Source organism: Pediculus humanus, genomic scaffold (assembly GCF_000006295.1).
Source record: "Pediculus humanus corporis 1103172108185 genomic scaffold, whole genome shotgun sequence".
NCBI classification, from domain to species: domain Eukaryota; kingdom Metazoa; phylum Arthropoda; class Insecta; order Psocodea; family Pediculidae; genus Pediculus; species Pediculus humanus.
In genome coordinates this window covers 196,810-220,870 of record NW_002987755.1, presented here as the reverse complement: position 1 = coordinate 220,870, position 24,061 = coordinate 196,810, and the positions used below count along the sequence as shown (strand labels likewise).

The 24,061-nt window shown below is 27.1% G+C and overlaps 3 protein-coding genes across 3 annotated transcripts; 1 reads left to right on the top strand and 2 right to left on the bottom strand.

The window, feature by feature from the left end:
• Positions 1-15,622: 15,622 nt before the first annotated feature.
• Phum_PHUM417690 (Heme oxygenase, putative) lies at positions 15,623-16,438 on the bottom strand (the record flags this gene model as incomplete). The annotated part of the gene is made up of 2 exons (XM_002429004.1): positions 15,623-16,260; positions 16,345-16,438. 2 exons carry the CDS (start codon positions 16,436-16,438, stop codon positions 15,623-15,625), a joined length of 732 nt encoding a protein of 243 aa, XP_002429049.1.
• A 259-nt stretch (positions 16,439-16,697) lies between these two features.
• Phum_PHUM417680 (uncharacterized protein) lies at positions 16,698-17,773 on the top strand (the record flags this gene model as incomplete). The annotated part of the gene is made up of 3 exons (XM_002429003.1): positions 16,698-17,031; positions 17,151-17,588; positions 17,643-17,773. The coding sequence occupies 3 exons, from the start codon at positions 16,698-16,700 to the stop codon at positions 17,771-17,773; spliced, it is 903 nt and encodes a 300-aa protein (XP_002429048.1).
• Positions 17,774-17,903: 130 nt separating this feature from the next.
• On the bottom strand, positions 17,904-22,653 carry Phum_PHUM417670 (sodium-potassium-chloride cotransporter, putative; the record flags this gene model as incomplete). Its single annotated transcript, XM_002429002.1, has 18 exons — positions 17,904-17,927; positions 18,120-18,234; positions 18,371-18,482; positions 18,589-18,749; positions 18,825-19,058; positions 19,136-19,408; positions 19,562-19,803; positions 19,889-20,100; positions 20,187-20,322; positions 20,389-20,510; positions 20,593-20,824; positions 20,896-21,090; positions 21,172-21,311; positions 21,384-21,498; positions 21,575-21,828; positions 21,912-22,164; positions 22,255-22,542; positions 22,630-22,653. The coding sequence occupies 18 exons, from the start codon at positions 22,651-22,653 to the stop codon at positions 17,904-17,906; spliced, it is 3,132 nt and encodes a 1,043-aa protein (XP_002429047.1).
• Positions 22,654-24,061: the final 1,408 nt, after the last annotated feature.

Below are 24,061 nucleotides of genomic sequence, written 5' to 3'. Positions count from 1 at the left end.
TTTAAATAAAAAAAATCGTCTGCTTTTAACGAATAATTTTTTACGTAACGTTAAAAAAAAAAAAAAATTTCGATTGAAATTTCACAGCAGGATTTTTTTATTTTTTTTTGTATAACCACGTGATAATAGTTAAAAATTTTTCGTTTGTCGGGTTTTAAAGGGTTGTTTGTTGTGGTTGTTGTTGTTGTTGTTGTAAAATAAGATTTCGATAAAACACCCTAATTCGTAGGATTAGAAAAAAAAAAAAAAAAAAAAAAGTAGAAAACGTCAGTCAAAACTTGGGCATTAATTTGATGAGAAGCTGTTTTCGGGGACCACAAAAAAAAAAAAAAACATGTTCAATGAGTTATGGATATGTTTTCAGGTACCCCCAATATCTGATACAAGATACCTAATTTTATTATTCTTGATTTGTGTCCAAGTTTAATCAATATACCCACAAACACACACACATACCTGTTTTACATTCACTTGTTTTTTATATTGGTTTTTTATATACATAAAAAAGTGTTCAAGGTGCACACACGCACACGCACACACACGCACACACACATAAGCTAAACGTTACACATACGTAATTTATTTTTAACAAAAAAATTAATTCTTAGCTTCCGCCGATCGTTATTTTTTCATCCTCCATTTGACGTGTAAACTGTTTGTCTGTTTGTTTGTGTTTTCCTTAGACAAATTATCTTTAAAAAAAATATTTTCACACCGCCATCGATTTTTTTCCTCTTTTCTTTTTTACTTTATGGGTCAGTCAAAAAAAAAAAAAAACAAAAAACGACCGTAATAAACTTTATGTTACCATTTTGTTGTTGTTGTTGTTGTAATGCAACATTTCTTTTAAATTATCCGTTAAATTTTTATGTTAAATACTTTGAGGTAGGACCTGGGATATAACAAAACAGTTTACCGGTTTTTTTTTTTTTTCGTGGGGGGCTCATGGAAAAAAAAAAACTTTACGTTTAATTACACGATTACACGAGATTTTAAAGCCTCGTAAGTTAAACCTTTTTTTATATAATGATAATAATAATGATACTTTTCGAGCGACCGAGTTTTATTTTTGAAATTTTCACCAAATTTTTTAATTATTATTATTATTATTATTACGATCGATTTAAAATATTTTCAAAATGGATGTCGGTTTAAATCTTTTCGTGATTTACGTGAAGAACAATCTGGAAAGTTTATTCACACTCGCGTTAGGGAAACAAAAGAATTTTTTCCTTCTTCCTCCCCTTCTTCCCTTTTTCCTCCCCCCTCCGGAATTCGTTCGTTTTGAATTTACGTTAAAAAAAAATTTTTTTTTATTTTCCAATCGATCAATATGTGGTGGATTCTCGTAGATCCTACGGAAAATATTTTTTTTTATGTAAAAAATGTTTTAAATGTCTTCCAGGTACAAAAAAAAAAGAAAAATATTTATAAACTACCACGTGCGAGTTAAAAAAAAAGTAAAAAAAAAATTTTTTTTTTGTTATATTGTTCTAAAATTATCAATGTTGTAATTTTTATTTTGTGATTTATTAGCTTTTATTTAATGATTTACGGAGTTTTTTTTAAACGTGGTTTTAACTTCGAAACCCCCTCCCCCCTCCCCCGAAAAAAAAATATATAATAAAATTAATGGGTTGTGGTGTGAAACATAATTAAACTGTTTATTTATTTTTTTTGTGCGTGTGCGTAGAGAGTGTGAATAAATATTTTTCAATAATCGTTATCATTTTATATTTTGGCCCTCCCTCCCCCTCCCCCTCTCTTCCATCCCCCAATTAACGTCATCATTAAATGTGGGATGTCGCTTAAAATTTTCCCCCGCCTTAATTCTCACAAATTAAAAATTTTACAAATGATTTTCTTTTCATTTTGTAAAGGTTAATGACCGATTTAAACAAAAAAAAATATGCGTGTTACGTTTTTGACTTCCCTTCCCCCCACTTCCCCCCACCGCGTTAAAAATTAAATTTCCTTGGAAAATTTTTATTGTTTTCATTAGAAAAAAAAAAAATTTAATCGTCTCATTATAATTATATATATATTTCGATTTTCTTTTTCAAACATATAAACAAACAAACAAACAAACATTCGCACATTGCCATATTTACGATCGATTGTAAATTTTTATTATTATTATTATTATTATTATTATTATTATCGTAATTATTATCACCTTTAATATATTTACTTTTTTACGACTCTTAATTTATATTATAGTCAAAGTAATAATTTAAATCAATAAAAAAAATAAAAATAAAAAAATAAATTCACCTGTTAAATAATAATATAAAAATTTTTTTAAAATTAAATTTATAGCTTCGACAACAACAACAACGACAACCTCAACCACGACAACGACAAACAACGGGTAAATCGAGTAAATAAATAATTAATAAATAAATAAAAATCAAATGATTCGTTTTTAATATTATTATTATTATTACGAATATTAAAAAAATAAATTTTATTATTATTATTATTATTATTATTATTTTATTTAATCGATTGCGAATCAACAACCGCAACAACCGCAATAACAACAACAAAAAAATTTTTTTATTACCTCACAAAAAAAAAAAAAAAAAAAAAAAAAAAAAAACGTCGTGAATGAATATGTGGGAAAAAAAAAAGTTGCAAATGATAATATTCAAATAAAAGAGATAAAAATCTTTAGATGGGGGACCTGGAGGGGAGAGGGGAAGGGAAGGGAAGTGGGAAAGTGGGGGGAAGGAAGTGGGGAGAGGTGAGAATCGATCGTTATAAAAAAAAAGAAAATTGTTTTAGTTATATCCTCGTAGGTGGTATTATATGTGTCTAAGTTTTAGGTAATAAATATTATTGCAATGTATAAATAATATCCCCGCGCGCCTACGTAATTATAAAAAGGGGGGTGTCTTTAATGATACCAACTTAAAAAAAAAAAAAAAAGTTAAAATCATGACTGTTAAAAAAAAATAAATTTTCTAGAAACAAATATTTCCTCTTTAAATAGTTTTAATTTGTTGTATTATTATTATTATTATCATCGTACGCACATAAATAATTTTTTCGTGTGTGTGCGTACGTGCGCATGCGTATAAAAACAACAACTACTCCCGTTTGAAAAAATTATCCTGGTTAATAAAAAAAAAAAAAAAAAAAAACCGAATGATAATTTTTTTTTTTTTTATATATAGAGAATAATTTCGTGAGGTGTTTTTACCTGAACGCCAATCAAACCTGACAGGTTTGATATAAAAACGGGCGCCGACGACGATTATCGATTTATCGATTTATCGATTATTTTATTTAGCTTATATAAAAAAAACAATTCCGACCGCCATTTAACCCCCGCCATTTTTTTTTCCTTTTCTTTTCTAACCTAATCTCGTCGTTTTGTTTACTTTTTACCACTTACAAAAAAATATTCATGATTTTATTATTATTTATTAAAAGTAATAATAATATTAATAATAATTATAATAATTATAATAATAATAATAAATTTTTCTCGACGGTATAAAAAAAAAAATTGTTGTAATTAACGACGTTAATTTTTTTTTAATAATAATAATAATAATAATAATTATTATTATTATTATTATGGTACGTATAAGAGTGAGTACTTTATTTATTACTAATTATTACTTTGGGATCGATAATAAATCGATAATCGATGATAACGATTAAAATAACCGGTCGAAAATGTTCTTTTTACTTATAAAAATCACGTGGCGGTGGTGGGAGGGGAAGGGGAGTAGGAGGAGAATGGGGAGGAGTAGGGAGGGATTAGGGGAGAGGGAACGGGGACCGATAATTAAATTTTTCCAAAGTTACGTAATCATTAGATTTTCGTCTTACTGCCACACTTTTTTTTTTTTTTTTTTTTTTAAATTTAGGCCCCCCTCAAAAAAAAAATTTTTTTTTCGTGGTCTCGTAAATAATAATAATGATAATAATAATGATAATAATTTAATAATAATTTTTTTTATTTTTTTATTTATAAATTCAAACAAGTTTTTTTTTGTAACCAAAAGCTATATAAAACGTACGTGATTTTAATAATAATAAACTTAATTAAGTTTTTATTCATAATAATAATAATAATAATAATAATAATAAGTTGAAAGGTCAAATTAATATAATCGATCGCTTATTATTATTATTAATTTTTAAGGTATCATTGTTTATAACAAAAAAAATTTCAAATGTATTATTTACAAAAGAAAGAATGAAAGAGACATTTTTTCCTAAAAAAAAAAAAAATTCCCCCGCGGGAAAATTTTTTCATATACGTCATCACATTCGATAAAACAAACAAATAAACAAACAAACAAACAAACAGGTTGTTTCTTACAAAAATTCTTATTGTTGACGTCGATGTGTAAGGTACGAACCATAATCACAAACAAACATAAGAAAAAAATTTTTTTTTTTTTTTCTTGCTCACACAAATAAGAGGAAAAAAGAAGACATTTAAACGTCATAATCGCATTTATTAATGCTCAATAATAATAATAATAATAATAATAATAATAATAATAATAATGATGATGATGATTAAAACATACCACGACGAAATTATAAAAATGAAAGAATTTTAGTCGTGGTGGTAATTAATAATGGCGGCGATGGTTAATGTGATAGAAAAAAAAAAGGCTCCCGCGAAAAGTTACGCCGCCGTTACGTTATTTTTAACAAAGCCATTAGTAATAATAATAATAATGAAATACCATTCGTATACGTAAAATTAAACAATTGAAAAAAGATTTAAATAAATCCTACAATCGTCGTCGTCGTCGTCGACGTCGCCGCTATTATTATTATTATTATTATTATTATTTTAAATTGGTGTTAACGTATAAACGGGTTGGAATTTTTTTTTTTTTTTTTTCGAATTACAGTCATTATAATTATTATTGGACGCGAATAAAAAATTGATTTTATTATTATTATTATTATCTACTCGTTATACAATCGATCGAAATGTTTTTTGTCGTCGTCGTACCTGACGTCGTACCTGCCTGTTGTCGTTATCCTTTTTCTCCATAACGAGAGTAATTTAAGCGAATTAAAAAGGCGCGTTTCAAATGTAACTCTCATGATTGGTGATGATGATGATGATGATGATAGTGATGGTGATGGTGATGGTGGTGGTGGTGGTAATGGCTTTCTAACACTTATTATTATTATTATTATTTTAATGCGGCTTTCGATATAAAAGAAATAAAAAAAAAAAATTGTTTTTGTATTATGGCGGCTCGTTAATGTGAAAAATTAAAAAAAAAAAAGGCGAGGCGCGGATTTAATCAAACAAACAAAAAAAATCTTCGATTCGTTTTAACTTATCATTATTATTATTATTATTATCATCATTATTATTATCACGTTTGTTTACATTAATACGTGTTTTATAATTATTTAATTATGTTTTTTTTTTTAATATGTTTAAAAAACAATGTAAAATATTATTATTATTTTATAACGTCTTAATTATTAATTACTGGTAATATTTTGAAAGAGAGAGAGAGAGAGAGAGTGAATGAGAGAGTGAGTGAGAGAGAGTGTGTGAGAGAGAGAGAAAGAAATAATTGTTTGAATTTTTTAAAATGTTTTGTATGTGTGTGAGAAGTTAAAACAATACGAAGAACGAGTGATTTTTTTTTTTTTTTTTTTTGGGGGGGGCCTAAATAAACTGTCAAGTCACCAATATCTCTCTCTCTCTCTCTTTTGTTATTTCAACTTTATTTGTCTTATTTTGTCTTACATATTTTTATTCGGTCATTTATGTTGTTTTAACGTTAAAGTAAACAAAAAGAAAAAAAACGTATTCGGTTAAAGTTTAAAATAATTTTCATATTATTATTATTATTATTACGTAATTAATTAATTAATTAAAATTACATTTTTTTAAACGCGGATTTAAATGGGAAGAGAAAAAAAATGTTTATAATAATAATAATAATGAAGAAGAAATGTCGAAAATGACGGTTTGATAAATCAACCGTATTTTTCTCCGCGGGAATCCATACAAATACACGTCTTGATAAACATTACGAGATTATTATTATTATTATTATTAGTATGTACCTCTGGGTATATCATCCAGGTTCTCAGCAGTTGCATTTCCTTCCCCCCCCCTCACTCTCTCTCTCTCTCTGTATATGCAAATACTTTCGGCTATTTTTTAAATTTATTTTTTATTTTTTTTATTTCTCTACGAAAATACGTCAAATAATTTTCTTTTTCGGCAATGTGCGTGTGCGTGCGTGCATGTGCACGTGCACGTGCGTGTGAATTTTTTAAATAAAAACTTTTGCATTTTTTTTACGTTTTCAATCTAATTTATTTCCACGATTTAAATGCCTCGAGTTTCTTCTTCTCGTCCATTTTTTAATAAAAAAAATTGATTAACCTTACGAGACCTTTTCGTTTTCAAAACGAAAAATAAGAAAATTATCATTATCATTATTATTATCATTATTATTATTATTATTAAATTCACAACGCATGTTTTGTTTTTTTTTTTTTTTTCTCACAAATTTACAATACGTTTAGTTAAAAATAAAAAAAAATGGAAAAGTTTTTTATTTAAACAATTAACCATACTTGCAAGTTCTCTAATTGGTTAATTATCATCATTATTATTATTAATAAGATATTTTGCAAAAAATAATAATAATAATAATAATCATTTAAATGAAAATTTCTTTTTTTTTCTTTTTGCTCATTGTCATCAATTATAAATTTTATTTTTCTTGTTGTTTTTTCTTTTTTTTTTATTCAGTTGATTGTCTCTCTCTCTCTCTCTCTCTCTCTCTCTCTTGGCACTACAATTAAACGAATAGGGATACGTTTATTTAATTTATGCAATATAATATTTAATGTAAATGTTTCTTCTTCTTTGTACCAATTATCATAAAGTGTCAAGGTACACACACACACACACAAACAATGTGAATTAAATTTTCCGTTTTAGGCTTCACTACTCGTTTTAGTTTTTTTTTTTAAGGTACGTAACTAGTACCAGAGACCTTATAGAACTTATTAAAGACCCTTTCGTATTCAGTAGGAAAACTTTTAAAATTGTTCAGACAGAAAAATATTCGTAGAAAAGGCGTATATATAAGCGCCACTCGGCCGGCATATATAAAAAGTGGTTCAATTAGGTAAATATCATCATCATCATCATCACAGGTCTTCTTGCAAGGGTTCCTTTTTATTTTTATCTCTATAAGGTAATAAATTTGTCGACTCGACCAAAAAAACAAAATGAAGGATGAAGTAAATCTTCCAGGCTTTAAAAATTTTTTTTTTTTAATCGTTTTTTCACTCCAGTTGAGCCGGTTCAACGTTTTTTTCATTTTGTTATCATTTTAATTATTTATTTATTTATTTATTTGTTATTATTATTATTACTTACGATAATACCGTTTTTCAATTTATTCTGTTCTGTGTGTGTGGTGGTTTTAACCGAAAAAAAAAAAAAAAATTCGTCGCGAGAACACGGAAAGAATCTTCCATTTTTTTTTTTTTTTTGTTTCGTTATATTAAATGGCGGTGAAAATTTATTAACTTTTTAAACTCGAGATTTTTTTAACGTTTATTTTTTTTTTTTTTTGTTATTTATGTTTTGTTTTAAAAAAAAAAAAAAAAATTTGAGATTCGAAATACGCCGTAATTACTTTTACCGAATTATTTTTATTACGTAATAATTTTATATTTTCTTACTGTCAAAACAAATCGGGGATAATTACAGTGTGTGTGTGTGTGTGTTTGCAACAGTCAACGTCGTGAAAAATCGTTTTTTTTTCTCATTTGAGTGGAAGGAGGGGGAAGGGAGACGTGTAGGAGCCTAGAGGGGAGGAAGGGAGGAGGGAACGTGTTAAAATTCCCGCGGTCAGCCATCTTAATTAACCGAAAAAAAAATTTTTTTTAAATTATTTATTAATTAATTGATAAATCTTACCTTTGTTTTCTCTCTCTTTCTCTCTCTCTCTCTTTTTCTTTCTCCAAAAAAATTATTATTATTATTATAACTCGTTTAATATTAAATGTAAAAAAGAGTTTTTCTTTTTCCACGACGGTATTATTATTATTATTATTATTATTATTATTATTATTATTATTATTATTATTATTATTATTATTATTATTATTATTATTATTATTATTATTATTATTATTATTATTATTGTTTAAACAATTTATCACTTATGAGAAAAACAAAATTTTTTTTTTACGTACTACGAATATGTCACACACACAAAAAAATTCATTTACAATATATTTATTATTATTATTATTATTCGATCACTTTATTATTAAAAAAAAAATTTTTCTAGAATATTCTTTAACGAAATTTTCTTCTGCTTCGCGATTGTTTACATCCGAAAGTTTTTAATTTTTTTTTTTTTAATGAATGATATTATAAACGTTTATAATAGTAAAAGTAAGACTGATTCCATGATACATCTTTCTCTCTCTCTCTCTCTTTCTCTCTCTGTCTTTCTCCTACCATTTTCTGCCAACTTACTATAATGTAGTAACTTTTTTAGGCGCGCGCGCGCGATACAACTTTTTTTTCTTCTTAAAATGACATTTTTTTATATATTAACCTGACAAAAAAAAAGAAAAAGAAAAATCATGCGCGTGTGGTAATTTCAATATTAGTCACTATAAAAACTAAATATTTATTATTATTATGATCATTATTATTATCATTATCATTATTATTAATATTATTTAATTTGAAATTATTTAAAGTGTTTTTTGATTTTTTTTCAACTCGTTTTCTTTTCTTTTTAAATAGAATTAAAAAAATTTTTTTTTTGTAAACGTTAAAAAGATTTCGATGATGTGGTGGGAGGGGATGAAGGGGTAAGGGGAGAGGTGAGGGGATCAAATAATAATAATAATGATATTTCGTATTGTTGTTCGGTTTTTTGTTTGGGGCTAAACATAAAAATTATTTTTTATTACAATTTTTTTTTAAATAAGTAGGATTAAAATGTAATTTAATTATGATTTAAATAAAATTTAAATTTTTTTTTTTTACGCGGGAAAAAAAACGGAAACGGGTCTCCAGACTTTTTTTTTTTATTTATTTAAATAAGGAGGTTATTTATTAATAAATTATTATTATTATTAGTCGTGTGAACAAGAAGAAGAAAAAAAAGGAGACGAAACGATTACGAATTTACCAAAAAAAATTATATATCGATAATAATAATAATAAAATTAAATTCTTTCGCTCGTACGGGGGAGGGGAAGATGGGGGAAAGGGGGGCGAAAGTTCGTGAACTAATAATAATAATAATAATAATAATAATAATAATAAAAATTAATAAATAAATGGATAAAAAATAGTATCGACGATCGATAAATAAAAAATCCAATAAAATAAATAATTTTAATAAGCGTCCACGTGCACACACGCACTTGCACACGCATTTACGCACACACACGACGCGTATTTAACGTGTAATTAGAAAACATAGTGAATAATATTTACCAATTGTGTGTTAAAGCCCTCTCAGTGATTTAAATCAAACGTAATTAAATAATACTTAACGACTAAATTTATTTTATTTATTTATTTATTACTCGGGGGTGGGGGTGGGGTTGTAAGAAAATGTTTTTAAAAATATATTTTCTCACAACAACAACAAATTCTTTTAACGCAAAATTCCAAATTTAGATATTAGGATTACACTTTCCTATAATAATGATAATAATAATAAATGTTAATAATAATTATTATTATTATCGTTGCGAAAGTAACGTAAATAAAATAATGTTACCTTCCGGGGAGGTTTTTTTTTTCGAAAAAAAAATTTACAAAAAAAAAAAAAAGTATAAATAAAAAAAAAAAATTTACAACGGGCAGCGAACGAACGCGGTTATTTAATAATAATAATAATGATGATGATGATGATAATAATAATGATAATAATAAAAGAATTAATAAATTGAAATTATTCGAAACATCTTTTACCCACTCCCAGTTAAATTTACTCGAAAGGAAATCCTGCTGATTTTTTTTTTTTTTTTTTTTCTGGTTCTCACAATCAATTTTCAAATGATTCGTTTAACGGTGCGTGTGTGTGCGTGCGTGTGCGTGTGCGTATATAAATTTTTTTATTTTATTTTTATTACTCCGTTATTTGCCCACGAACGTCATGTACACGCATATAAATGCGTGCGTTAATTTTTTTAATATAAATTTTTTTTTGTTATAAATGATATTGTAAATGATTTCCTGTTGTCGTTTGTTTGTTTGTTTGTTTGTTTGTTTGTTTATCCGCTTACGATTTGTATATATGTATATGAATACTAGTTACAAAAAAAAAAAAAAAAAAAAAACGTGACACGAAAATTTTTTTTTTAAATTTTAAAATCGTGTAAACTTTTAATGACGTTTCGCATTAATGTAATTTAATTTTCAAAATAAGAAATTTAAATCAATGTTTCGATTATGTTTGTTTATAAATGACGACAATTAATCGAAAATGTCGCATTCCTTTTAAATTATTTATTTATTTATTTATAATGCGTTGAAATGTATAAAACCATCACGACTCCATTTTAAACAAATTTAATAACAACAACCAAAAAATTTAACAAAAATTTTTTTTACGCGATTTTGATTATTATTATCATTACGGAAAAAACACAATCGATTTTTTTTTATGACGTCACGTTATTTACACGACAAAAATTATTATTATTATTAAAAAATTTTAGAAATTTTCCGTACCTTAAAAAAAAAAAACAGAAAACATAAAAACATGGCAACTAATTTTTCCACATAACTTTTCCACTTAAAAATAAAAAAAATTTAACACATATTATTATTATTATTCCGTACCGTAATAATTATTATTATTATTACCGATTAAACATTTAAAAAACTTTAAAAAACATGAAAAAACTTTGTGTTTGTGTTTGTTGTTGTTGTTGATTTGTTTACACACGACGGACTGCAACTCACGACTAAGTTACGATAAGATTTTAAAACCAGATCAGACTTTTTTTTTTTACCCTGGCAATATTCTATTCTCGAACCGGAAACCGTTGCCGAAATCCTCATAAGTTAAATAGTAAATTTTTATTTAAACAAACTCGATACTTGTAAACCGGTTTTCGTCTTTTCTTTTTTCACGTCTCTTCATACTACTGTCAAAGGGTGATAGGTATGGATGGATGACCGGTTACAGGTACGAATAGAAAAAAAAAAAAGGTTTTCTTATGGTGTCCCTATAGTGGGGGAGCGGAAGTCGCAACCCTCAGATCCGGAATAATATAAGATTTTAATTCCTGTAACTATAAATATATATAATTCGAGAAAAGGTTAATGAACTTTAATTTTCCTTCTGTCGAAAGTACTAGAAGGATGATGTTTCGGATATTTTTTGTACGTGGTTTTAGACAAAAAAAATTTTAAAAAAAAAAAGGTGTAGAGAATTCATATTGTCCGTCCACCTGTGTATGTCCTACAAACAATTGGCATTTCGGAATAAAAAAAAAATCGATGGATCGTTTGTTTGTTTGTTTGTTTGTTGTACATTTTCTTTTGAAATAATAATAATAATAATAATGTTCGCATCGGTAAATTAAACGACAAAAAAAAAATTATTTGTGTGTTGTAAGGTTCTTTTTTTTTTTTCGGCTTTCCCCCTTTTTTTTTTTTTCACACCTTGCAAAAATCCATTTGTAACGTGCCTTTCTTAATAGGTTCGTACCACATTTTTTTAAATGTAATAATAATAATAATTCCATTCAATTTGTCGGCATTGATGGAAGAGATTTTTTTTTTTTTTTTATTCTTATAATATTTGCCATTTTTCTTCTTCTTACGGAGATTTTTTTTTTTTTTTTTTTTTTGTACAACATTTCCAGACTTTGCGTGTGTTACATAAAAAAAAAATATATTCTTTTTATTTATTTATTTATTTATCAGATTAATGGATTTTCATTGATAATCTAAAACTTGTTTGCAACTTGTTTTTTTTTTTTTTCCTCCATTCCACACCGCATTTTATTTTTTATACGTACAAACAAACGGGCGGTAAAATTTTTTCATTGGAAAACCACTTAAACGATACATTTTAAAACAACCAATAACACAAAAAAAAAAAAACTTATCCACGATATTTTCCGCATTTGTATTAATAATAATAATAATGATAATAATAATGATGATAAAAACTAAACGTTTTTTTTTTTTGCCTGTTTTTTTTTCTTTTTTTTTTTTTTATTATTAAATAATAAAATTTAATTTATTTAACGACGACATTTTATTAAAGGTTATTAACAAATCAAAACTATTAATTTATCCGGCGGATTATTATTATTATTATTATTATTAAAAAATACGACGTGACGTGTGTGTCCGTGTGTTGGAAAAAGTTTAAATACCCGATCGATAATAAATAAATAAATAATTTTTACAGAGAGAGAGAGAGAGAGAGATAGAGAGGGAGAAGTGAATTAATATTTAGAATATTTAAGTTAATTATTATTTAAAGTTTGTCGTCGTTTGTTTGTTTGTTTGTTGGTATTGTTTGTTGCCTGAGAAAAAATTAAAAATTAAATGAGTGCGGAAAATTAAAAAAAATGGACGTTAAAAAAAAAAAAAAGAAAACATGGAGTAGGGATTTAAATTTTAAAATAGAATTTACTACACTCGTATAAATCACACCGGAAAATTGGGAATGAGTTGTCTGGTGACACGCACACGCACACGCACAAACACACACACACACACACGAAAGGAAATTAATAATAATAATGATAATAATTAATTGTATCGGGGGAAAAATATATGCGAGAGGGATAAAATTTGTTTAACGTGGTAAAATGGTAAAAAAAAATTTTTTTTTTAAATAAAATGGCGGCAAAATAATTCAATCAAATATTTTATTAATAATAATAATAATAATAATAATAATAGGAGGTAATAAAATAAAAGGGGCAACGTGCTTTTACATAAAAGAAAATTTTTTATTGGAGAGAATCAACCACCTCATATTAAAGTCTCCAAACATGGTGTCGGATTGTGGCACAATGTTTACTCTTTTCAATAACACAACAGACAATAACACCACATTTTTTATTATGTTTATTTATTTATTTATTTTTCTTCTTCTTCTTTTCTTTCTTTTGGGACGTAAAGTATCTTTCGGTCGAGTTGGAATGTTGTGGGAATTTTTTAAAATAACAATAACAAGTGGATTTCTTTTATTTTTTTTACCACCACTCAGTTTAAAAAAAAAAAAAAACCATAAACGAATTGTTTAAAAAAAAAAAAAACCGTTTAATGACTTTTAACCTTGTTTTTTTTTTATTAATTATTATTATTATTATTAATATCGATTTGTTATCGATAAGACTTTATTTTGGAATAAATGTGACATAATTTTTTATGTAAAATTTTTTTTGTCATTATTTTTTTTTTTAATAAATAAATAATTTAAAATTGTAATTTTTTGACGTCATCAAGGTCTTCCGGATCATTTTTCTAAAAAAAAATTTTTTTTATTTATATAATTAATTAATTGTATATAAAATTTGGTTTTAAACGTGATAAACGATTTTTAAAAAAACATTTTGTCGTCGTCCATTTTTTTTTTATAAATAAAAAAATCTTTCTCTCTCTCTCTCACTCGTTATTATTATAATTAAACGGTGGACAAAATAATTTTTTTTTTTTTTTTAAATTATCTAACGGTTCACCACCACGAGTTAAAAAAAAAAAATATAAATTGTTGACTGACGTGATTATAGAACGACAAACACAACAACAACAAACACAACAAACACACTTTTATCTCCTGCTGTTTATTATGTTCATCTTTATAATTATGATTCCTGATGCCATTCTTGACAATTTTTTTAAACATTCTCATCATCATCATCATCATTACTTTGAATGATTTTAAAGTGATTGAAAAAAATGATTTGTTACTATTATTATTATTATCGTCATGAATTCATGAGAAATTGTTAGAAAGAGAGAGAGAGAGAGAGAAAATTTTGTTTTCTTACATCGAAACAATAATTAATGACTCAAAAAAAAAAAAATTTTTTTTTTTTTTAAATAAATGATTCAGTTTATTGAAATTTTTTTTTTTTTTTTGGGAAAAGCCACACCTTTTCTGACATACAATATCAAATGTGCAAATGAAACAATATATATTATTATTATTATTATTATTTCTTTTTATAAAAGTTGATGAACCCTTTTTCCGTATATGTGTATGACACGATGACAATTTTTTTTTTTTTTTATTATTATTTTCTCTATTGCAAATTTCCTTTTTTTTCTCTTCTGTTTTATTTTCCACTCCTTTTGTTTTGTTTTTTAAAAGTAATATATATTCTTTTGTTTAAACAAAATGCACATTTTTTTTTTTACAATGTTTTTTTGTTTATTCAAACATTGTCGTGCTGTTTACATTCATCTAGAATAATTTAAAATTTAAAAAAAAAAATAAAAAATTTAAAGTTCTTTAAACTTCCTTTACTCTTTCCTAACCTTTTCCACCAAAATTTTAAAAAGTTATTTAAATTTTTTTTTTTTACATCAATTCATGTAAAAAAATTAACTTAAATATTATTTTATATAATTTATCGACTGTTAAAGAGTTAAATTAATTAATAGAAACATGAAAAGCGAGAAAGTAATAAAAATAAAAAAAATAAAAAAAATTTTTTTCTTCTCAAAACCAGCATGTATAATAAATACGTGTTGTCGTACCGGGGAGTCAAATGTGTGAATGAGTTAAATAATTTAAAAAGTATATATATATATATATTTTATTCATGTGCGTGTGTGCGTGCGTGTGAGTGTTTTTATGGAAATTGATTATAATTCATTACTAAAAAAAGTTGTGTAGTACTTGCCCTAAAAAAAAATAAAAACAATAAAATTATTTAAATTATTATTATTTTGGTGAGAGTAAACAGTTAATAATTTCTTTTCTTTTCTTTTCTTTTCTTTTAGATTGTGGTAAATTAAGATTCAACGTAAATAATGAAACGGAAAGTAATAATAATAATAATTTTTTTAAATATTATTTAAATTTAAAATCGAGCGCCTTGAAAATTTTACGTTAGGCAATTTGTCATGCACGACAATTACGAAATTGCCTAACTTGAAAAAATTCGTTGCCATTTTTTTTTTTTTTGTAGTGGCTAACGAACCGTGATTGTATTAAGAAGTGATTGTTTTTAAATTAAATTATGATTTAAAGATAAAAACTTATTCGGATTTTTCGGAAGAAAAAAGAAGGAGTTTAAAAGGTTAGTAAAAAAAAAAATTTAATAAATAAAATAAATTGTTTAATAAATATGACTTTAAAAAAAAAAAATATTAATGTAACAAAGAAATGTGTTTACTGTAGTTTAAGACAATTGTATTGAAGTTCTTTTGATTCAGCATGTTTTCATGCAATTACTATTTTAAAATTTATTTTCACACTTTTTAAATTCAATTAAAATGCACAGAATAAAATTATTAAGTTTAACATTCGATATTTTTCATTGAATTTTTAAAAATTATTTATAAGTAAATATGCTAAATTTATAGATATAGGTATTTATTTGAAATCGTTTCTAAATACTTTTTCATTGCATTTTATGATTTTTTCCAATAAAAATACATGGTTATACCAATTATAGGAGCTAAAAATGAAAATAAAAGAAAAATATTTTTTATAGCTACATATTTAGTTCCTTTAACAGCTTCGATTAAAGTCATGTTTAATTCGAAAACTTTAATGCTCTCTTTAATTAATAATTCTTTTTTATTTTCATCTAAATTTTTAGCAATTTCATTTATTTTATTTTTTAAATTTGCTTTTACATCTGATATTTTAACATTTTCAAAAGTAGTAACAGCTGTTCCTAATTTATCTTTTCTTCCAGTAATTTTTGCTTGAAATTCACGTTTTTTTTGTAATATTTGCCCACCCGATAATAATCCCATATAAAGATGATAAACATAAGCCATTAATAAATCAGGATCTGTTTTTGTTAATGTTTCAAGATGTTGAATATAGTTTTTTACACTTTTATCTAAGACATAATTTTCTTTCCAATTATCTCCCAGAAAAAATTTCAAGTCGTTTTCAAAGGCTTCAGTTCTACTCATGTCCTCCGAGTATAATGAACCCAAATATCCATTCGAGTTTTCCTTCATTTGAATTTCAAGAAATTTGAATACTTCGTAAAAAAGCAAAAGTGCTTGGCTCCAAACAGAGTCGTCATTAAGAGCTAAGAAAGCAAAAAATTTTTTTTCAATAATTTTTAAGAATTTTTTTATTACTGAAATATTATTTTTAAAAAAAACGTACTAACCAAATACAAATTTTGCATTAACCATTGAATCTGTAATGGCATGAACTTTCTTAACAGCTTTTCTCATAGTTACAGTAAATAATTCGTCGGACATGATTAAATTAATAATAATATAACAATAAAATTTTATAAACAATAAAAATTCATTGATAAATTGCCTAATCAAAAATATTATTTGTTTACATTTTAAATAAGCGACGTTGATTCTAGTGACACGTTCTTGTTCTCGAATAATGATAAGGAAAATTACAGTAACGGCAAACTGTAGTCCGCTGTTTTTTTTTAAAAGTCGTTATAAATTTAAATCTTTTTTTGCAAATAGTTCCACAACTACATTTCGGTTTATTTCAAACATGTCTAACTGTAAATATGCGGGTAAAATAAAAGAATTTATTCCAAAATTAACTCCGACACTTCATAAAGGTCAGTGTGGAAGAATAGGTATTATTGGCGGTTCTGCAGAATACACGGGTGCTCCTTATTTTGCTGCAATATCCGCTTTGAAATTAGGAGCTGATTTAGTGTATGTATTTTGTTGTAAGGAAGCCGGTCCGGTTATTAAATCTTACAGTCCTGAGCTGATTGTACTTCCTATTTTAGACAGTGGTAATGTCACAGAAAAAATAGAAAATTGGTTAACGCGTTTACATGCTTTAGTTATTGGACCAGGATTGGGAACAAAACCAGGTACAAAATAATAATTTTTTTCTTTTTTTTTTTTCTTACTTAAGAGAGAGTATTAAATTTTAATGTTTTTAATATTTCCTTTATTTTTTTAATTATTATAGAATTGATAAAAAATGTAGTGAACATAATTCGTTTGTGCAATGAACGATCAAAATTATCCGTTCTACCGTTAATTATCGATGCAGATGGTTTACGTATAGTAAATGATAATTTGGATTTAATTAAAAAATACCATGGCCCAGTAATATTAACTCCAAATGAAGTTGAATTCAAAAGATTGAGTTCTAAATTTTCCAATACTGAAGCGATAAATGTGGCATCATCATTAAATTCAGTTCTTATTCAAAAAGGTTCAACTGATGTTATTACTAATGGAATTAATTTCGATGAATTTGATTTTACTTTTGATGATGTTACAATAACATGTGAAACTTTTGGATCGAATAGAAGATGTGGTGGTCAAGGAGATATATTGTCAGGGTGTATTGCAACTTTTGTCGCTTGGTTTGAATTATTTAAATCGAATAATACTTTTATAATACCTTTAAGCTCTGTCAGTGATAAGGATAAACTTAATTGGTTCAAAGAAAATTTAGGGGGTTATAGTTTAGGTTGTTATGGTGCATGCGCTGTTACAAAAACTTGCAGTAAATTAGCATTTCAAAAGTTTGGTAGAAGTATGACTGCTTCCGACATGATCGGTTGCATTCATCAGTCTTTTACATCATTATTCGGTTCATAGTTTAATAAATAATTTTTTCATATTTCTTTCGATTTTATTCCCAAATTTGTTTTCATTTAAATTAAGTTAATATGTAATAATTTGTAAATATTTTTCAAATAAAACTCTTTGCCTGAATCAAAAAAAACAATCATTTCGATAAAGTTATAAGTGACTGAAAAAATTGTATATACACAGAGAAAAACGAAAAGAATTTTCTACAATTCAAATGGCATTAAAATGTAAGTGTAAAAAATATTATATTTTATTCGATATATATATAAGGGAATTATTTATATAAGATTTTTTTTTTTTTTGTTTATAAATAATTATAAATAAAATAAATTTATGAGTAAAAAGTCAAAACTGAAGTTTGGTTTCCTCTGACCAACATCATAGGTGGCATATCCCTTGATATTATTTCTAACCAGGCCATATATAGAGGTGCTGAAACCATACTTTTTCTCGGCATTGGTAAAGACCTGTTTAAAATATGAATAATAATTACAAACAGGTATTTTAAAAAAAATTTAAATCAAGTTGTAATTATTTTTTTAATAATATCTCACTGTAAAGTAATTATTATGATTATTTGATAAAATAATGTAAGAAACTTACATAACAATTAATTTGGCTTCGCTTGAATGCTGAATTAAAAATTCTCTTAATCTCAAATGTCTGTTTGTTTTTTCTCTTAGAGCTTCTAATTCTAAATCTAAAAGTACAGTATCTGAAAATAATGTTTACAATTTTTTTTTTTTTAGGTAATAATTTGTTGCTGCTGATTATTTTTCAAAAAAAAAAAAAAAATTATTTAATTATAATCATAAAATTACTTTTAACAGATTCTTCAGATTCTTCTTCTGTTTTTCCAGCATAGTCTCTTAATATTTTATTAAATAATTGTTGAGTTTCTTCTTTTGGCTTTTCTGTTATATCTTCGACCATTGTTAAACTTGCATAATCAATTCTGAACTTTGCCAAAAGGCTTGCCATGCTGAAATTTTTTAATTTTATATATTAAGCAACAAGTTTTAATCAGTTTTTTGGAATACATGATTTCAAGTCATACTTTCTTGTTTCCAATTCCAATTCTTGTTTTCTATTTGCCAATGCAAATACTCTGAGCTTGCAAGATGACCAATCGTGTCTGGTACTTATAATATAGGGCAATAAAATTGTTAATCCTCCATCGTCATACAACCACCAAACATCTATCGTTCCTTTATCTTGTTTCGAATTAAATAATGACATGGCTTGCATAATGTTTTGTGATAATCTTTTGCCCGTTTGGTTTAATTGAAACCTGTAATTAATTACCATGAGTAAATTTTACCGTTTATTTTCCGTTAGATGTTGCCAAATTTAAAAACTGTCACATACTCTTCTTTCGTTTGTGACGTTGGCTCTTTTTTTTTTAACATGAGTCTCGGACTTTTCGTTATTTTTTCGTTAATGATAAATTTTCTCGGTAAATGCGGACTTTCGACTGGAAGACATTCCAATGCGGCACTCCGATCGCTTGTTCCATTTGACGTAACGGTTAAATTACCATTGGCGGGAATTTTTGAAATTTCTTCATCTGTGACCCAAGAATAATCTAAGCCTCCTGGAACTCTTACTATCGTGACGGCCACGCGATGATAAAAAGCTTCGCTATAAAATAAGAAAGGTTTGTTTACGTGACGAAAAAAACGTATTTTTCATTCCGGAAATGATTGTTTAAAACATTCGTCTTTGAACGTGAGGTCAGTGAATATAATAATTTTTTAAAATTTATTCCGAACACATAACAGAGTCGATACTTACTGCAGGCCATTAAAATAAGAGAGTAAGTTTTCGTACGAGCACGTTATCCAATCGTCTTTGAAACCCATCATGAGAACGTTGGGCCTTAATTTTCCAACTCCAACTGCTTGAAGTAAAGATTTGACGCCATCTTCGAAATTAACATCGTCAATCAATGCGTAAAATCCTTTTATTTTTCTATGACCCAACCATGCATAACTTTCTCTGATTCTATTCTGTCGAGCTTTGTATGATAATTTTTTCTAAAATTAAAAAAAAAATTTTTTTTTCCCCCTCAGTGATTCTAGTTAATGTTTCAAATTTTTTTATTCAACTTTTTTAAATTACCTGTAATATATCCGCACACATAAAAAGGGCATTGTTTTTCGTTATGAGATATGCTAAATCAAGCAATGAGGGACGTGCACACGGTTTACCGGAAAGCACTAAAATTTGAGGTTTATAATTTTTAACGTGTTCGCTTACATTTACCAACCTTAAAGCAGACGATAATGCCGTTTTATAAGTTTGAGCCTGAGTTGATGATCCCCAATTAACATCTACAAAAAGATTTTTTTGTATTACGAGACGTAAATGAAAGCCGAATTAATATAATTATTATTATTATTTTTTAGTTTATAATCACCTGGTTTTCTATACACGACGATAAGATATAATGCAAAAGTGATGATCATGGTTATGAGTGACGTCACCCAATCGATTAAAAACATGATGCCAACGCACAAGATGAATCCGACAAGGCTCAACCACATGTTATAATACTAAAATATTAGGAAATAAGATTTTCGAACAAAAGGATAAAGACAACAGAAAAATTTAGGTTTTACCTTATAAGTCGGACGCCATCCTAAGGGTTTGATAAGTGCAGCATGAAAAGTACAAAAATTAATCATGGCGTATGAAGCAAGGTAAAAATTTGAAATGAGAGGAGCAATTGCATTTAGTTCGGCTGGAAAAACAAAAATTTTTTTAAATTTTTTTTATTCTTACTGAAATTTCAGGTTTTTTCAGGTGAAAAACTGGGAACTGACCGATTAACAAAAAAGCAAGGGAGACGATAAAAGTGAGAACGTAGCCTCTGTAAGCTTCGTTATTTTTTCCATAACCTTTGGAAAAATAAATTATTCTCGGATATATTCGATCGTTTCCGATGGCTTGTATCAAACGAGGTACGGATAGTAAATTGGTTAGAGCCGTCGATAAAGTGGCAGCAAAACATCCGGCAAATATTAAAGGACCCCAAGAAGATACCATTTGCATAACCTGAAAATTATTCGTTTGAGCATAGTATTGTGGCACAATTGATTGTTCGATTTGAAAACATGGATTCGTACCGTGTAGCTGTTGTGAAGACCAAATTCGCAAGTTCTGTTAAAACAATTGGTAAATTGTCCAGTTGCCAATTCGCTGACTATACCGCTTGCATCTCTCGACGTACTCGCACCGGCAACGAAAACAAAAATGGCGTATGATATCATAGAAATAACAACAGCCAACATTGTGCCGTTCGGAATAGAAAATGCCGGATTCTTAAAAAATAAAAATGAGTGTGAATTTCGTGAAGAAGAAAGTTTTCTAAATACTTTAAAAAATGGCAAAAAAAAAATTACCTTCAAATCACCGGATATGTTGGCACCAGCTTGTATTCCGGTCACCGATGGAAAAAAAATGGCGAAAACGGAAAAAAAATTTTGCTGTTTCATTTCGCTATAACGATAATCTGATCCCCAATTTTCCGCAAGAAGTTTTGCTAAAAAAAAAGGACGCGTCAATGTTATCAGGTTCTGGAAACGATGATAAGGTTATGAATGAATCGACTTACAGCTGATTCCTTCAAATCCTTTTGCTTTTTCTTCATCCGTAACGGGACCAATGATGGCGCCGACAACAAAATCCAACATGGCTGCTATTATAATAACGACGAGAAAATTTTGCGCCTGAAAACAAATCGTAAAAGTAATGATAATGACGATGATTGACCCAGTTAAAAGACGATATCGCCGTCATTTTCACCTTAGATTCCCATTCCATACCGACAGCACATATGATCACCATTATCAAAAGTGCTATAGTTCCGACTATTCTTATATCATTGACACCACCGTCGAGGATTTTTAAATCGTTTTCTCTCAGGAGGTCGTTGAGAGAACTGCAAAAACCGATCGTATTCATAGAAGCAGCGACGGCATTGGCAAAAGCGAATACTATTCCGACGGAAGCTCCAAATTCAGGTCCGAGGGATCTTGAAATGATATAATAAATCCCACCTGGAACGACGGACGAACATTTTATATGTTTTACATGGGGATTTGGAAAAACGGGAAGCAGGAAATATGAAATTTCGCTTAACCTCCTTGCACTTCTCCATTTGTGCTGATGGCAGACATGGACGTCGTCGTCAAAACGCATACAATCGCAGACAAAACAATAATAATAAGGCTTCCGCTTATACCGGATTGTGCAACGACCCAAGACAAACGAAGGAAAAGCATGACACCCCATATGTTAAGTAAACAAGGTATGAGAACACCCTGTATCCATCCTAATTTTACACCGTGACCCGTCGGTTCGTTTTTCGGTGGTGCGACATTTTCATTTTTATCCTAAATTTAAAAATTTTCTTTTTGTCTTTTGTCTCCTCTCAAAAAAAAAAAAATAAAAAAATGAAAGGGATTTTTTTTTTTTTTTAATACCTTTAAATCTTTTTCTTCACCGTGAAGTTCACCCAAAGAAGGTCTTTTAAGACCTATAAAATCATTTCTGTAATTATCGAGCCTGGGTAAAGCTTCCAACGTGTTATGTTGAAAACTTTTCTTTCTATCAGCATTATAAGGTATCTCGGATAGGTATCCCTGATTGACATACGCATTAGGACACGAATCCACTTGCAATTCCGTATTTTCAGGTACGTTTTGCATAACCGCAACAGATGAAATTCTTCTCACGGTGAATCTATTTTCATTGTACGGCCTATTCGGGGTCTAAAATTTTATCAAAAGGGAAAATTATTTCGAATTCTCAGGGTTGCCATTACCGAAAAAAAAAAAAAAAAAATTTATATACTCTACCCTTTGATTCCCCTCCGACTCCATTTTTTTTTAAGCACTGTATCACCGACACAAAAAACCTTCGATTCGAACCTTTTCGAAATTTGTTAATTTAAAAATTTTTTTTTTTTTTAACGATGTAATGAAAAACAAATTAAACAATTATTGCTAATATTGTTAATGCCACACTCATTACTACTACTACTACTACTACCACGACCCGATCGTTTCGATCCGAACCTGATTACTATTATTATTATTAAAAAAAAAAAACTTTTCTTCACGTCTTCTTCTTTTGCGAATGTGTCGTCGCCAAAATCGTTTCAATGTTTTTCTTCTTCTTTTGTTACGTGTGTGTGTGTGTGTGTGCGAGTGCGTGTGAGTGCGTGAATAATATTCGAGTACGTGTTATTTCTCCCCACTAAAAAAAAAAAAACTCAAAGTCAAAAAAACTTTGATATAAACTAATTAACCATTTTTTTTTTTTTTTTTGTAACCATTTAAGGCTTTTTGTAATTTTTTTTTTTTACATAAACAATGTGACCCCTTTTGTAAATACTTCGAAACCTTTTTTTTATTATCGTGAGCCCCCCGACCTGTCCCGCACCCCCCCCCAAAAGTCATCCATAATCATTCCAGTTATTTTATTTTCTGTCAAGAATAAACGTTTAAAAAAAAAAAATGTTAATTTTTATTTTATTTAAATTAATTATGCACTCTTGCATTGAAATAATTAAATTAATTAAAATAATAATAATAATAATGATAATGATAATGAGAGTGTTATAAAACGAGATTTTATCATAAAAATTTTGTAATAAGTCTAATTTGTTTTTTTGTAAAAAATTTTCCAGGTTTTCGAAATTTGAAGGAAAAATTGGGAAAATCATATCGAAAAGGATTATGCGATGGTTAAGGAACATTCTGGAATTTTTACAAGAAAGGTCATTAGGAGTAGTACCTGAAAAAAGATGATGATAACCTGTTTGGTAAGAATTTTTATTGATTTTATTGATAAATTTTGTCACCACCTGAATTTTTTTTTTTTTTTTTTTAAACTTTTGGCAATACCTCAACAAAAAAAAATTCAGGTACGTAAAAATAATAATAATAATACCTTGACCAGTCTTACGAAGCATTCTTTAAAAAAAAAAAAACTCGATAAAAGATGAACCTCACATGATAAATTTTACCTTGACAATAGAAGAAGAAAAAAAAATCAACCGGATGTCGTTACGTTATTGGGGTTTTCTAGGTTGGTTCGATATTAAAAAACAAAAAAAATTTATTTTACAAAGACATTGGCCCCATTTTCTTTTTTTTTTACAAAAAAACTTTTCGTAGCAGAAGATAATGATTATTTGCTCCAAATAATAATAATAATAATAATAATAATAATAATAATAATAATAATGATAAAAGGAGGTTCGATGAATAATTACGTAATCGAAAC